This window comes from Selaginella moellendorffii, unplaced genomic scaffold, assembly GCF_000143415.4.
Source record: "Selaginella moellendorffii unplaced genomic scaffold, v1.0 SELMOscaffold_35, whole genome shotgun sequence".
Lineage (NCBI taxonomy): Eukaryota > Viridiplantae > Streptophyta > Lycopodiopsida > Selaginellales > Selaginellaceae > Selaginella > Selaginella moellendorffii.
In genome coordinates, this window is record NW_003314296.1 from 1,072,058 (window position 1) to 1,088,929 (window position 16,872).

The window sequence follows — 16,872 nt, forward strand, 5'->3', positions numbered from 1 at the left end:
TCCCGTCAGCTTTTCGCTCCGAGACATGTTGTGTCTTGTCTTGGGATTCAGCCAGCGTTTAGAGGAGTTTGCACGGTCAGGAACACCAAAGAGCACTCTCAAGAGGACTCCTCAAAAGGTGCAAATTGTCGACATGACAAGATATGGTGGAGATCTTGGTCCATTCTTTGTCCCAGTTCAGATTGGTACTTCCTCTTATAGGGTGGATGCTTTGGTCAACTCTAGTTCTGGAAGTAACATTATCTCTCTCGAAGCTGCCCTTTCAGCACAGTTACAAATCACTGAGAGCTCCTCCATCGTGCTCAAGACCTTTGCAAACCACACCATTCCTCCAGCGGGCATTTGCTGTGGTGTCAAGGTCTCAATGTAGGGTGTTATTTCTGAGGTATATTTCTTCGTGGTTGACTACCAATGTCTTGGAACATCCTCGTTGAAAGACTCTATCATCCTTGGCCACTCATGGCAAGTCACAGCCCATTGCACCATTGACAGCGCACAAGGCAAGATGGAAATTAGTGATGGAACCCATAATGCCACCTTTCAATAACCACGGCAGAGCTCTTTCTCAGCAAGCCCAACAAGCTCAGACTAAAATGGCCTCCACACCACACTTTCCTCTTGAGCTCACAGAGGTTTTTCCTGAGTTGGCGGTGGAGTCGACCATCTGTATGACGGATGCTTTCTCATGCAATGCGATTAACATTGTTGGAGGTGAGTCAAATAGCTCGAGACATCTCTCAACTCCACTCTCTTTATTTGAGAGTAAGGCCGAGCCTCTAGCCACGCCCTTTTTATTTGATGGCAAGGCTTATAGGGTATGGGCTCCCATATCTAAATTTTTGGAGTGTTTCTTGATAGAGCTTTGAAGGGCTTCTCGATTCGTTCCTTGCATGGGAACAACTCTTTCTTATGGAGCTTGATGACACAATCACTCTAGACCAGGTCCATCTTTCACAAGACACAGCCGAACTCAATCCTCCTCAACAACTATTTGAAGTGTCATACAGCCTGCATCTTCCTACTAAAATCATGGTAGCTGACAACTCTGAGTGTATTTTGTCATGTCTTTTTTTAGAGACGGAGGATGACATCCAGCCACACAACTGGTAAAAAGAATCAAGCCAATTGAACATGCTGTATGTGAGTTATAGCTTTTTGAGTTCAGAATTTCCTACCGTGGAGCCCCCGGTACTCCAACCACTAGAACGACAACTTCCTTTCAAAATTTACATCACAATGGGTATAGAGGCCTTTGGAGTATACCTTTGCCAATATTCACAGCCTAGCAAGCCACCACATGTAGAGAGGTACATGCATTTTGCATCGTGATTTTCACACAAAGGTATTTCCTAAGTCAGGAATTGAGATCAGGATTTCTCCCAGTCTAAATTCCTGACTTGGATGACTGGGCATGTAGTGGTTATATAGGCTGGTGATAGCACGCTAGACCTATCCCTTTTCTGTCTTTTATATCCTTGGCCATAATAACATACACTCCACTTGCTCAACATCTACTCTTCTCTTTCATGCCTATCTTACTCACTGCTTTTTGGGGATCAAGGCTATGAGATGTGCATCAATCTCAGCATCAACATCTTTGCAATAGCACATGGCTAAGTATTTCTTTCCTTTTTATGTTTGGATCTAGTTTAGATTAGAGAGGATTATCAAGATCATTGTAAAGGTGATTTTGTAGTTCTCCACTTTGGCGACCATGGTGGGATAGGCAAAGTGAAGAGCACCCAAAGAACAAATACTGGAAGCCTTAGCCACAACTAAAAGAAGAAGCCGAAGTCAAGAATCAAGGGAAAAGTCAAAAAGAAACAAAAAGAAGAAAACTGACAAAAATCTACAGCAAGAAGCATGGCAATCATGCTAGAGACCAAGTGCTTGAAGACTACAATCATTTAGTGATTGCCCACTTCTTAGAAAGTCCAAGCTTCTTCCATAACCGCCTTTTAGCAAGAGGTTGAAGACAAAGAATATTCTACACATCAAAATATTTGAAGAATCTCCAACAAGAAATCAAAGCAAGCAAGTGTTAACGAGCATGAAAACATGAAGAACACTTGAAGATTGAAGCCACCCAAGTTGTGGAAAACTTGGAGTGTGAGCGTAATCATTTTTAGCGAGAGGTTAAAGATGAAGAATATTTTGCACATCAGAATATTTGAAGAATCTCTGACAAGAAATCAAAGCAAGCAAGTGTTAACGAGCATGAAAACATGAAGAACACTTGAAGATTGAAGCCACCCAAGCCATGGAAAACTTGGAGTGTGAGTGTAATCATTTTTAGCGAGAGGTTGAAGAAAATGAATATTTCAAGAATTTACGACAAGGAAACGACCAAAGAAAATTTTTAGCAGCTGGCGATGGAGGAAGAATGAAAAAGCACAACTGCCTATTTGGAGATACAAACTGTACAAGATACAAGGATTGCCTTTTGTGTGGTTTCAGAAATTGTGCAAAACAATACAAGCAATGCTATCCAAAATGGCGATGCAACACTTGCAAGCAAGCGAAAGCAAGACTCAGCATCAGGGAAATGCACCATCATGAAATTAACCATAGGGAAAAGCGCACTGGATAGATTTGTGCACACATAGCTTAAAGCAACAAGAATCTGTTAGAATCCATACTTTGACGTGTGGATGTCACTTGAGACAAGAAACATACAAGAATTAGGACATTAAAAATACAATCATTGCTGTATTCAGCATTTTCAAATCTTACCAATGATTGGGAAACACAAAAGCTCATAGTGAGAGCTCGCATTCCAAAACAACCAACACATTGTAAGAGATTAAAACAATTGTTCAAGATTGGACTACTAAAGAGAATTGCAATCGTTTGCATACCTGCTCGATCCCAAAGTTGGCAAGCAATATCCAAATTTACTAGCTAATAGCTAAATCGATCAATTTATGATAATACAGACCTCCTTTCAACAAACAAAATCATGTTTACTTACACCATCAGATTTTTCAAATACAAGACCTTACCTAAGCTAGACTCAGGAAAGCGACCTCGAGACAAAACTCGGGAAGAATCGAGTAAGAAAAAAAACTCGATTGAAGACTCAAGACACAAGAACTTGACTTCGCATTTATATTACAAAACCAAACTTGCAAAAGACTCAAGACACAAGAGCTTGACTTTGCAATTTATGGAGAACAACAATTGACTCAAAATAACGTAGGCAAAACACAAATTCAGGAAACTTACCTTAACACTCAAGTTGAGAAGACTTAGCAAATTGAATGTACAAACAGAAACCAGACTCAATCAAGATTCGGGAAAGAGATCTTTGACAAAAGAATCAAGTAGTGAAAAAGGAAGAAATAGTAAAAGAGAAATTAGAACAACAATAGCAACAAATTTTCAAGCACGACAAAGAGGATAAACAAATTCAAGTTGCCAAGCCGAGCAACCTAGTCAAAGATAACAAAGAATTGAATATTAAAGATGCCCTAGAGTTTAAGGCATTTGAAGAAGTAGAATACACAGCACCAGAGTTTTACTCAAATCCGGATTCACCAGAACAACTCAACCAACAAAGTTTATAACCACCTATGGCAATCATCAACCCAATAAGTACAATCGAAAGCATGATTACATATCCAATTTTCATAGGCAGTAAGACAGAAGATTCAAAATTACATGTAAAACAATTCAACTAGATTGTCAAGATGAACAATCAAGAACAGCATCAAGCCATACTTTTCCCATACACACTTAAAAGAAAAGCTCTTGAGTGGTATAATACTCTAGAGGATTCTATACCACATGATGAGAAATTTGAACAATTCAAGGAACAGTTCCTAGCCGGAGGAACACTAGAGGAGCATTATGAGCAAATTAAGAATATAAAACAGCGACCAAAGGAAGGAATTCAAGACTATCCTAGACAATTCAAATTACATGCAAAGAAATGTAAGGATCTCATCACTGACAAATGCAAGAGTTTGTCTTATATACAAGGATTACGAGAAGCCTATTGCAGCATGATAGCCTTGGCTGATACACCTGATGAAGAAAGTGTTGATTCATTATCTTAAGGAATCTTAAAACTTGAGAAACAGTTTAAGCAATTCACTAAAGGTGAATCTTCTCATGTTAATGATGACTCAGATGATGAAGAGGAAGAAATACTAATCAAAACCAAAAAGAAGGGAAAAGACATTAGACATGTATTGAAGAAGTTAGCTTCAACTGAATTTAAACAAAGGAGTCTTTTGTACAAAATGTAAAAATGAAGGACATTCTGTTTCAAACTGTAAACTTCATTTACCCAAATGTCAGATTTGTGATAGAGAAGGACATTTAGCCAAGAATTGTCGATATAAAAACACCACCGAAGTTTCAAGAGTGGAAAATGTTCAACAAGGATCACCACGACAAAATTATCAAGGAAACAATAACCAAGAACAAAAACCACCAAGAAACTATTATTACCAAGATAATCAACAATATAATCAAGGATATAATCGTGGATATAATCCCCCACAAAATCAAAACTATAGTCAAGGACAATAGAGGCAATTACAACTAACAACAATACAATGGACAACTAAACAATTATCAACGTCCACAAGGGAACAACTACAACCAAAACCAACAAAGGCAATATAACAATTACAACAATCAAGCATCGCAACAGAATTATCAACCAAGACAAAATCAACCACAAGAAAATCAAATTAGACCACAATACAATCCATAAAACCAAAGAGTCAATCAAGCTCCTGCTAGAAGACCACCAGCAGCACAAGTAGTTCAAGCAGAAGTTGATGTAAAAGATGAAGAACAATTAATAGTTGAAGAACCAGAAGTTTTGGCAATCACAAGGACACAATATGAATGTCAACAACCTGATAATTATGAAGAACAAGATAAAAGTGATCAAGCATTAGAAATCAAGAATACCGAGTGGAAAAAGAGTAAGAAAATACTTAACACCATTCAACAAGAGCTTCAAAACAAAGATTCTGAAATTATTAATGATCAAATATACCATCAAAATGACCAAACTCAAATATTAAGCTTTACTCAAGATGAGCATACAACCATTGCCGAGCACATACTACAGCAGAGAATTACTTTACCCCTACAACAAATACTGCAAATAGCACCATATATGAAAGACCAAATCTTAAAGATATGTAATCGAAGGATCCCTGAAGCTCACACACAAGAAAAACACCAATCTCAACCAACACAACAAGAACAAGTTGAAAGAATCCAATCTGGTGATTATGATGATAATGTACCATGTATCAATGTACATATTGGCAAAAATCATATTAAAAGAGCTATCCTTGATGGAGGTTCTGGGGTTAATATCATCAAATATGCACTATGCAAAGCATTAGGATTGGGCAATATACAAATTACACCATTCAATGTACGTATGGCTGATCAAAGAGTTGTCAAACCAGCAGGCATCATCCATGATGTCTCTATGACAGTCAAAGGACATAAATTTAAAGTTAACTTTGTTGTGTTAAAAATGCTAATTGAAGAATCTTCTTACGAAATCTTGTTAGGTATAACAAAGCTGTTTCTGCACAGTATTGGATGGAACATGAGATATGTATCCAATCCCAATAAGGACAAACTAAAATATCAATATTGACAAGTAAAAAAATCTCAAAAAGTTTCCGACCAACACAAGTTCAAGAATACAATTGGCAAGAAGGCTTAGACAATCTTGAAGAAGCTAAATTATTTGAAGTATATTTTGAACTTAAGGCAATTCAAGAAATTGACCTCAATAGGATACTTTCTATAACCAAGTGTCAAGACTATGAAGATTCAAAACAACCCAATTTAAAGAAGACACATACAACAAAAACCACCATACAAAAAGCAAGACTAGCGATACAACCAGAATAACTACAAACTACAGAATATCACCTAGATATACAAGACGAACCAACACTCACCACTGAAAATTAAGAATTCAAACTTCGCATAAATATCAATGAAGATATTGAAGAATTAAATTTAGGGGTTCCCTCAAACCCACAAAACATCTTAATAGCTATACAACTCGACAAACCTTTTAAACTTGATGCTACTGCGCTCTTTATTAAGTATAAAGATGTCTTTGCTTGGTCATATAAAGACCTCAAAGGTATACCACCTGATTTATGTACACATCAAATCAAATTACTTCCAGAAATTCGACCCATTAAACAAACTGCTTACCGGATGAATCCAACATTCATTGAGAAAGTAAAAGCTGAAATCAACAAGCTCCTTGAAGCAGAATTCATATATCCAATACAAAATGCCCAATGGCTATCACCTTTACTCATTGTACCCAAAAAATGGGAAATTATGCATTTGTGTGAACTACAAGAAGTTAAATGATGCCACTACGAAGGATGCCTTTCCCATCCCATTTTCAGATCAAATACTTGATGCCATTGCCGGTTATGAGATGTACTCATTTCTTGATGGTTCTTTAGGCTACAATCAAGTACATATAGCTGTCGAGGATCAACATAAAACAGCTTTTATAAGTCCATGGGGAGCATACGCATACATGCGAATGCCATTTGGATTAACTAATGCCCCATTTACATTTCAACGGATCATTACCAATACTTTTCAAGATTATCTCATAGATTTCATGTGAGTTTTTATAGATGACTTTAATGTCTTTGGACCTAAAGACAAAAACCTTGAATACCTCGAGAAATGCTTTATCAAATGCAGACAAAACTAAGTTGCTCTGAATTCTGAAAAATGTACTTTTTTTGTTAAATCAGGCATACTATTTGGCCACATTGTTTCCACTCAAGGCATTTAAATTGATAAAGCTAAAACCGATGTCATTATGAAAATGCAACCACCTCATGATCTCAAAAGCTTGCGTAGTTTTCTGGGCAAGATGGGTTACCATAGAAGATTTATCAAGGACTATGCCAAAGTCGCTACACCATTAACTGAATTACTTAAGAAAGACAAATTTTATCATTGGACTCAAGACTGTCAGCAAGCATTCTTGGTACTCAAAGAAAAAACTTACACAGGCACCAATTCTGGTCCAACCAAATTGGATGTAAGCAACCAAAGAGAACGACTCGAGAAACGATTTATGGGGTTAAGGGTCTTGGGATATTTGGGGTTAAGTATCCTTGGGTTTGAATAGTACTGGGCTGGGTGACCTCCCGATAAGTCCAAACTCAGGATCTTACACTGGACTCAAGAATTTCTTGTACAAGTTGATGCCTCTAACTATGTGTTAGGAGCAATTCTTTACCAAAGAAAAGATGATCATCATGATCACCCCATCTATTATACAAGTCAACAACTTTCTCCACCTGAAATGAATTATACAACTGCAGAAAAAGAAGCCTTAGGCATGATATATGCCTTGACCAAATTCCGACATTATTTACTTTCCAACAAAGTCAAAATATTCGTTGATCATCAAGCATTGATTCATCTACTCAACAAACCCATTATAAGTGGCTGAATAGCAAAATGGTTCTTGTTATTACAAGAATTCAATTTTGAAATAGTTCACAAACTTGGCAAATACCACGAACAAGCTGATCATCTCAGCAAAATTACAACTGGAGAAAATATACAAAACCCCAACGATGTCTTACTTGATTCACATCTTTTTAAGATTACCACCCACGATATATTACAAGAAATCTTTCATTATTTAACTACTACAAAAGTTTCGACATCATATACCACGCAAGATCAAAGGAAAAAAATTCGTCTTGAGGACATGACGATACTTAATCGTCGGAGGAAGACTCTATAGAATTGGACATGATAATATATTAAGAAGATGTGTACGTTCACAAGAAGAAATACACGAGTTACTAGAAGAGGCCCATACTAATTGCTCTGAAGAGCATTTTGCAGAAGAAATTACAGCAAGGAAAATATTGCAAGTAGGCCTATGGTGGCCTACATTATGGAAAGACACTTCACAGTTTTGTCAAACTTGTGATATTTGTCAACGTACACAATTTCCACCCAAGAAACAAACACAAGAACTGAATCCGACTATGGCAATGGAACCTTTCCAAAGATGGGGCCTAGATTTTGTAGGACCCATACAAAAGAGCAGAAATGGAAATCAATATATTTTGGTGGCAACAGATGATATGACAAAATGGGCAGAAGCCCAACCACTCAAGAAAGTGACAGTAAAGAATACAGCAAAGTTTCTTTATAAAATGATTATCACAAGATATGGATTACCTCAAGAAATAGTAACGGATAGAGGAACACATTTCCTCAATGAAACAATCCAGATTTTACTAGACGAATTCTTCATCAAACATAAGAAATCTACACCATATTATCCACAAGGCAATGGCCAAGCTGAATCCACAAACAAAACACTCAAGAATATATTGAAGAAAATAGTGCAAACCAATCTTAAAGATTGGGATAATAGAGTTTATGATGCTCTTTGGGCTTATAGAACAGCATATAAAGTTTCAACAAATTCAACTCCATTCAAATTAGCTTATGGACTTGAAGCTTTGACACCATTAGAATATACTATACCATCCTTGAGAATGGCAATTCAGTTGCGAATTAATCAAGAAGAATCAATCAAGAAAAGATTGACTATGCTAGAAAAGTTAGATGAAGAAAGATTATATGCTTTATGGACAATTGAAGCCATACAAGCAAAGAGAAAAGCTTATCACGATAGAAAACAGACTAAAAAGAAAACTGATAGATTTGAAGTTGGAAATTTTGTTCCATGGTATAGAGGAAATGTTGATAAAATCGGAGGCAAATTGGTACATCAATGGGAAGGACCATTCAAGATCACAAGTATGCAAACACCCGGCACAGCTCACTTAGCGACACTTGATGATGAAGAAATTCAAATAGTCAATCTCAACAAATTGAGAAAATATCAAGAACCAAGTATAGCATATATACAAGCCTAATGCACCATGCTGGAATTGACTACCAATGAAACCAATACAACTCATGTTGACCACAAAACAGGTCCACAACAATTACAAACAACTCTACTCAAGCAAAGAGTTAGTGAAAATGCAAGAACACCATATGACCGAAACAATAAAACAGAGTTAGCCCTAACCCTGACGGTGAGGAAGCACACGCTGGAACATCACAAGGGTAAGCTTGAGTGGCAAGCAAATCTTGAGATCGCAAGTGCACTAGAGAGTGATCATCAGCTAGACGCTCTCACCCATCTCAAACGAGTGCATCAAATTCTGAGAAACATACCAATTGAGAGAAACAAGAAGAAAGCAAGTAGAAAAGAGAGTGCCCACAAAAGAAGCAAGAAGAGTGTGTTCATGAGTATAGAAAGAGTGCTCATATCTTTTCCTCTATTTGCATCATAGGTACAAGAGCATTCTCAACAGCGCCGAAGAGTCTACACAATGCGAACCAAGCAAACACCCAAGATAGATACCATCATCCTTTCTCAAAATCTCGAGTGGCAATTCAATGCCAATGTTAAGCATTGGACTTGCACTCATGGCCTCTTCAACTTTGTAGAACGAATGGCGGGATATCTCATGAACCAAGTGAGCAACAAGAAGGCTCACTTGATGGATCTCGCCACCGGCCAGGTTGAACTTGAAGATTCGGAGGTGGCAGCAGCTCTATGTCTCCCAGCCAAAGGCGAGCCAGTCTCTGCTCCATGCACATAGGCTTTAAGTCACGACATCATGAAAGATCCCGAGAGTTACAACTCGGCACTTAATTTGCAATTCTCCAACGTCAAGGACGAGCTCTACAAAAATCCAGAGCAACAAGAGCATCATCATCAGAAGCAGCAGCAACTGAAAGTGATCCGTCCCATGCCTACAAACTTCTTGGAGCAATACCATAACTCCAACACGGCGGTGTACACACGGGGTGCTTCTTTCGCAACATTTTTGCACGTCCACACGAGGAGAAGATGGCAAACATGGTTCTTTTGTAAACTGGGTGACACCCAGAGCAACAAGGGTGGCTAACTTTGTTGGTCATTTCCTTGTCAGCAATGGCCGGAAGGTGTCTGAGTTGGTAGCACATCTGCGTTAGATAAAGAGGTGAGTGCATTTCTCACATAGTGTGATCACTGTGAACTTTTTCTAAAGTTGTTTCCTTGGTGGTGGTCTAGATTCGAGTATACATCGACGAGGACGTAAATCTTTCCTAAAGGGGGGAGAATGTTGTGAATGTGACTATGGGTATCAAAAGTTACTTGTTGGCTAGTTCTTACAAACACTCTTTCCTTACTGCTATAACGGTAAGAGGTTGGTACTGCTAGTTCCCTTCAGTAGCCCCTCTTGTCCAAGTGTTAATTTACTGGGCTTAGCATTTGTACTTAGCCAAATGAACATAAAGTTGGAACTTCTATGTGTTTCTAGCTGAACATTCTCAGCTTGGCTCTTAATTCTCTTTTGCTCTATCTTAGACTAGCTTGACAAGATTGCTTATTGAGACTAACACCTTCGCTATCATGCCCTTTGTGTTAATCTCATTCTAGTCCTAAATGCTAATTATGGAAAGTGTCTAGATTTATTCATTTGGCATATCTATGGAATGTAGAGATTGTCTTGAACACAATGGTGTTTGTCCCGTATCCAAACTTGCAATCTAGAGACATTCTATATTTAGTAAGTTTCAAGCTTGTCCCAAAGACTAACTCCTGATACTAAAGGAGGTTTAGGGTGAAAGCCCAAAGCATGTGTTCCTCATAGAGGGATATAGGGGGTTCCAAATGTATAATAGGGATAGTGGGTAAGTCAGGCATGGTTAGCCAACCTGAGGCATAGTTTAGCTCTTGCTTGCATACCTGCCCTTGTTCTATGTCCGGCTTGGGTATAAGCCTAAGCTCCACACCATGCTAGCTGGTGGAGTACCCATGTCCTTGTGTTAAGCTATCAGTATACTGAAATAGTGCCAGACTCTGTTTGGCTCCATTTTGCATGTTAGTCCTAGCATTGGGATGCTAAATGCTCTAAGATTGTTTCAAGTCACTCCATGCTCCTATCCCTTTGTTCCTTGGGCTATACGCTCAGGAGTTGCTCCGTGCTCTTGTCCCTTCACTCCTTGGCTCCATGTTTGGGAGTTTGGTTCCGTTCTTTTGTTTAGTGGCTTAAGGTTTTGAAACTTGGGTTCCGCACCACTATCCTTTGAACACGTGGCATATGGCATGTGGTATATGACATATGTTATATGGAGGGTTTAGGTTCCGCTTCATGGTTATCCTATAGTAATTCACCATAGGATAAAAGGTAAAAACCACATATGCTATATCTAGGTTGACACTTAGAAAGATGAATGTAAATGGTTTATAGGATTGCACAAATCAGAATGGCATAGCAAAAGTATGGTCTTGAAGCTTGCCATGAAGTGAGGCTATCAAGGTTAGGGAACAAATTCCCGAATGTTCAAAGGGATGGCTTTGAATGAAAGTCAATAGTTAAGGACTTTCATGCTTATGCATGAAATCATATTACGTTGGTCGAGTGACTTGCTAAGTGAGATTGGCAAGTCGGGGGAACAAAGACCCTAGGTGAAGGTGTTAAATTCAAAAGGTGTGGCATATGGGGCTAAGTATGGAGGAGTTTATGCATGATCATAAACTTGTTAAGTGAGAGGACTTGGCAATTTGAAAGAATTAAGTTCTTAAGCTGTGATTAATAGCGCACTTTGGGTATAAGTCGGTGCACCGACATAAGGAGTCACAACAGGCATCTTGAGTGATGCCGCCTATAGATGCATATACGGAGGTTGAGTTTGAGTCCCAACCCTTTAGTGTTTAGGTTTGAGTCCCAACTCACTAGGGCATGGTGATGGTTTAGAATATAAGGTCACACTCATTTTTCAGTGATCATGGACTCTTAATAAGGAGACTGATTTGGGCACACCACCAAGTGGGGGATGCCCCAGAGTTGTGATGTTTTCCCATAATCTATTAGCATATAATATATAAGTGTTCCTTACTTAATTTTGCTATTTGGATTCCTTTCAATGATTTCCATGACCCAATCTTGGCCACTAGTCTTTCGATCCTATTCTTTAATTGTTGCACCAAGTAATATATAATCACTATTTCCATCCTCAAGGTATCGTTTTAGTTCCATAGCAAAGGCTTTGCTTTGCCAAGTTTAGAGGGTGTTCATCCTTAGTAGGTCTCTTTAGCATTTTTTGTTGTGGGCTCTATCTATGGCCCAACTTCGCAACCCTCCTATGGGTGTTTCCTAGAAACTACCTTTTTGGATTCGCTATGCCATCACATTGACACAGTTCATTTCCCTTAAATGTCTTTTGTGGCTTGGTCATTTTGACCAAGCCACACTATTACCAATAGTTAAAATCAACACTTTAAACTAAGAATCTTATTCTTTAACCTCACAAGGTCCTTATCCTTGTTTAATCATAAGATCATTTAGTGATTTAACCTTAACACTTTAACAAGTTTGCTAATAAATACTAAGTTTTCCAAACTTTTAAGTTGTTAACCATGACCCCAAGGGCATCCCCCACATTTTGCGGTACGCCCAAGTCAACCCTTCTAGCCAAGGGTCTATAACAATTAAGACTGGGTGTCCCCATCTTATTTACCACGTCCTTGGAGCTACTTGTACCGAAGTGTTTAAATTAGATATGCCGAGCTTTCACACTAAGCAATCTAAAGGTGTTAGGTCTCTGGACACCCTAAAGATACTAAGGTGTGGTCAAGGGATGACCACTCATTGATGGATGGCCAGTCTTTGAGAGACAGGACTGTGATGTGACAAAGGTGAATGGACATAGCCTTAGTGTAATAAATTAATATATCGATAGTACCTTTGGAGTGTCAATCATGGGATTAGACACTTTGAGCACTTTGACCAAATGCAAAGGCTAAGTGGTATGGATGCCTTTCACGGGGCTAGCAAGTCCCTAAATTAGGAATAGGAATTATGAAAGTTATGAAAGAGACTCCTCCAAGTGGTTGGAGGTCTAGTTAAGATTAAAGTAGCATGGAAAATTTAGTCGCTTACACTATATATTTAAGAGTTTATGTACTGCACATGATGTTCACCCTTTATCCTATGGTGACATAATCATGAAATAAAACTTAAACCCTCCATATGCCATATGTCACATGCCATATGCCATATGCCACATGTCCAAGGACAGTGGAGCGAAACCCAAATTTTAAAGCCTTAGGCCACTGAATGAAGGAATGGAGCCAAACTCCCAAGCTTGCAGCCAGGGAGTAAAGGGACTGGAGCACAGAGAAACTCTTGAGCGTTCAGCCCAATGAACAAAAGGATAGGAGCATAGAGTGACGTTAGAATAATTCTAGAGCTTCTAGCATCCCAATGCTAAGACTAGTATGCAAAATGAAGTCAAATAGAGTTTAGCATTATTTCAACATACTAATGGCCTAACACAAGGATATGGGGACTCCATTAATTAATATGGTGTAGAACTTAGGTTTACACCCAAGCCAGACGCAAAATAAGGACAAGCACTCAAAACTATGCCTCAAATTAGTCAACAATGCCTAATCTACCCATTATCTCTATTATACATTTAAAGCCCCCAAAGCTCCAAAGCATCAAGAAATGTGCAATTGCCCCCCAATTGCCCCACTATCACATACCTTTATAGGAAAGAAAGCAAGAACACTCCTCTATTTGATTAAATTTGCTTAGGGCCACTGTGTTGCCAATAGTAGGCTGTGAAGCCATCTCCCTTGCTCTAGAATTCTCCCTCAAACCCTTTCAATCTTCTCAGGAGAACACTAACCCTCAAGAACACTCTCAAATTTAAGATTAATATTTAAGGGTTATTGTGTTGCCATTAACAAGCTGTGGAATGCTCCACTGATAACCCCACCCTCTTGACTGACACAATCCTCTCTGGTTGGAGCTCACACACAAACTCAAGGCAGCTGTGTTGCCATTGAAATCCCTTTGGACTTTTCAATCTAAGTTTTATAAGATCATTGTTAAACATTATTAAACATTATTAAACACTTTTCAATGCTTTACAAAAGGGGTGAGAAAAAGTAAAGCCTAGCCTAATCCTCCACCTTATATCTCTTATTTTCCTAAAACTATCTTTATCCACACTTTGTCTTGTAGCAAAGATTTTAAGCACAAATCACAAAAAAAATATCCTAATGGATTTCCACCTTCTGACTAAGTCTAAGCCTTCTCAAGATGCAACCTATTTTGTTCTAGAGTGGACTAGATAAATTCCTCTTGCCCCACTAGGCCATGATCTATTTGTGTTTCTTCTCAATTCACGAACTCACAAACCAATGGCAGCATCACCGCCCCAAGTGAATCACGAATGGTCGAGCGCTCAAGAGATTTCACTCTCTTTGGATGTTGTAGCGGCTGCAAGAACTCACCTGGAGTTTCTATCAGTGGTACACGCAAATTACAGGCTTTTCGAGGAGCCTGCTTTAAACAGAGCGATTGAGAGGTTTATCTTCTACACTTTCTAACCTTGTGATTAATTTTCTTTGTCTCTCCCAAAACTAGATATCAGTACTGTTGTCTTCCATTGCTAGCCAGTTCTTCGTCAAGACTCCTTCCACCACTTGACTGCGAATGGATTTGGCACTGCCATCGCTTGAATCCAGTGAGTCTTAAAAGGATAATTCCATATTTTTCTAGATTGCTGATACTTGTACGCTGGAGTAGATCCAATATGCCGAGGATTGCAAAAGACTTTTTGGAAAAATAGTGGACACACCTTGCCTGGAGAAGTCCAAGAATGCTCTCCAACAAAGTATTGTTGCTTGGACTTCCAGCTTTCCAGACGAACCGTATGAACTCGAAGAGAAAATCTCTTTGACGAGACCATTGTACTCCGGAAGATCGAGTGGCATCTCCTACAACTTGGCTGATGCGGTTCTCAGGCAGCAAAAGTTTTACTATCAGGTACGTGATGGTTTGCTTTTAGACCTATGAAACTTGGAACTCATTGCAGTAGCTATAACAGGTTTCCGGGCCGCACTACGTTGACAAGAACTTCTTACGCGCTGCCGCTGCTCGATACAAGGCCTTTCTCCATCTGGTCGCCCGACACACATCTGCAGCATCGGTGTTCTTAGTTCCCACTTACGACATTGATTTGATATGGCACACGCATCAACTTCATCCTGTGAGTTACAGAAGCGACCTCACACGGTTATTTGGAAGGATCTTCGAACATGATGATACAGACAGTAACAGAGATCCTGGAGGAAAATTGGACAAAGGATTCGCAAAAACTCTGTATCTGTGGGAATCTTTATATGATTTGCCATACGAGAAGGCAGGGTGCATGTATAGAGGGGAGCCGCCAGCAGCGATTTCGGGAACGATTGCTTATGATCCCACCAAGCTCGCGAGTCTCTCTTGCAGAAACAAGGTTTCACTGAAAGCCAGGAACACTATCCAGGTATATGGTCAGAACTTTTGCAAGTTCGGTATGAATCACTCTGGTCGTTCAAACGCAGGTTCGTCTCTCCGTGCGAGGTTCCAAAGGTTTGCCGCAGGATGGCATGGTCTCTTTCGTTTTCAGCATGTTAAAGAAAACAAGTTTTGAGCTCCATAGCCAAAATCGCATAGGCTCATCGCCGAGGAATATAGTTTCGTCCATGACACCCGAGCTATCCACCGAGGGGCTGGTGATCACAGCTTGGAAGAAGGGAATGTTCACGTCCAAAACGCTGGGACGACTCGTCATTCCGTGGAAAAACCTCAGCGCTTCCGAGACGCAGTCGCTTGGCGGCTGGTTTCCAATGCAAGACACAAAGAAGGACCGAGAAGTGTTGGTGCTGGTTTACATCTCCGCTACTCCTCCGGTCACTGCGAATTATCTCTTGAGAAGCGTGAGAGTGGGAGACACTGGAGAAGATGGAGTCACTCGCAGCAGTTTTAGTTCTCAAGGCGTGTGGATAACAAGGACTGTCTTCGATCATGCCAACAAGGAATGTTTCGTCATTCGTTGCCGGTAAGTTTGCCATGTTTTTCTTTTTTGTGGATGACATGAATCGCTCGATCTCTCCTTTGCTGTCTAGATACAAACGTGAAGGAGGTAAACGTCTCCCAGACACTGATAAAGTTGTGAATGTTCATCGGACATACAAAGGCTCCAGCTCCATTGATGGTAATACAACAATCACAAAGTTTTCACTCTTCTGTTTTTCTCAATTCTTCCTAGGTGAGGTTCTTGGATCTGCAAGACAGCTCGAGAGACCATCCAAGGACTCACGAAGGTGGTCTCTTCTGGACGATGCCATTGTTTTAGTCATGGAAAAGGACGCGAGTGACAAGCAGTGGAACATGAGACCAGGAATGAGCTTGAATGTGGAGTTTAAGTCCGAGGACTGTCCAGTAAGTTGTCATATTCGAAGAACATGATCATTAACCGAGTTATCTCTTTTTTTCATATTAATAAGATCGCGCTTCTTCCCGGTCGCCACTTGGAGTTTTCTGTGCCTGGATCATCAGACCAAATGGAAGCATGCTTTGTGACAATGGTGAGATTCACAAGCGACGCACCTCAAGGGAAAGCAACAGCGCTCATCAACTGGCGCTCCGGTGGCATGGAGGTGAACATTTTTTTCTTTCCATTCTGGATCCAGGAAGCAAACTAAGCGTATAGATTGATCCCAACGAGGATGTGCTACTTGTGCTCCTTTTTTCCGCAACCATAAGCATGTCCGTGTCTGATATGCTTGGCAAAGGAATTCCTCCGTGGGCAAAACCAAGAGCTTTGGAAGAAGAAGATCAAGTTCACTGGGGTGAGTAGAGTATGCTTGTCGAGTCTAAATTCTAAGTGCATTGTTTAACAGGTGCCGTGAAGATCGACCATGATGGTCTTGGTGGTGAAATCTATTCTTGGTACAATGCTGGTTTA

The 16,872-nt window shown here is 39.6% G+C and overlaps 1 protein-coding gene across 1 annotated transcript in view; it reads left to right on the forward strand.

The window, feature by feature from the left end:
• The first annotated feature begins 16,262 nt into the window (after positions 1-16,262).
• LOC112349039 overlaps positions 16,263-16,872 on the forward strand; it is a 5,980-nt gene continuing 5,370 nt past the window's right edge. Inside the window, exons 1-4 of the mRNA XM_024682624.1 lie at positions 16,263-16,341; positions 16,464-16,564; positions 16,618-16,756; positions 16,808-16,867. Of these exons, the coding sequence (XP_024538392.1) occupies positions 16,263-16,341; positions 16,464-16,564; positions 16,618-16,756; positions 16,808-16,867 (379 nt within the window). The remainder of the gene's footprint in view (positions 16,342-16,463; positions 16,565-16,617; positions 16,757-16,807; positions 16,868-16,872) is intronic.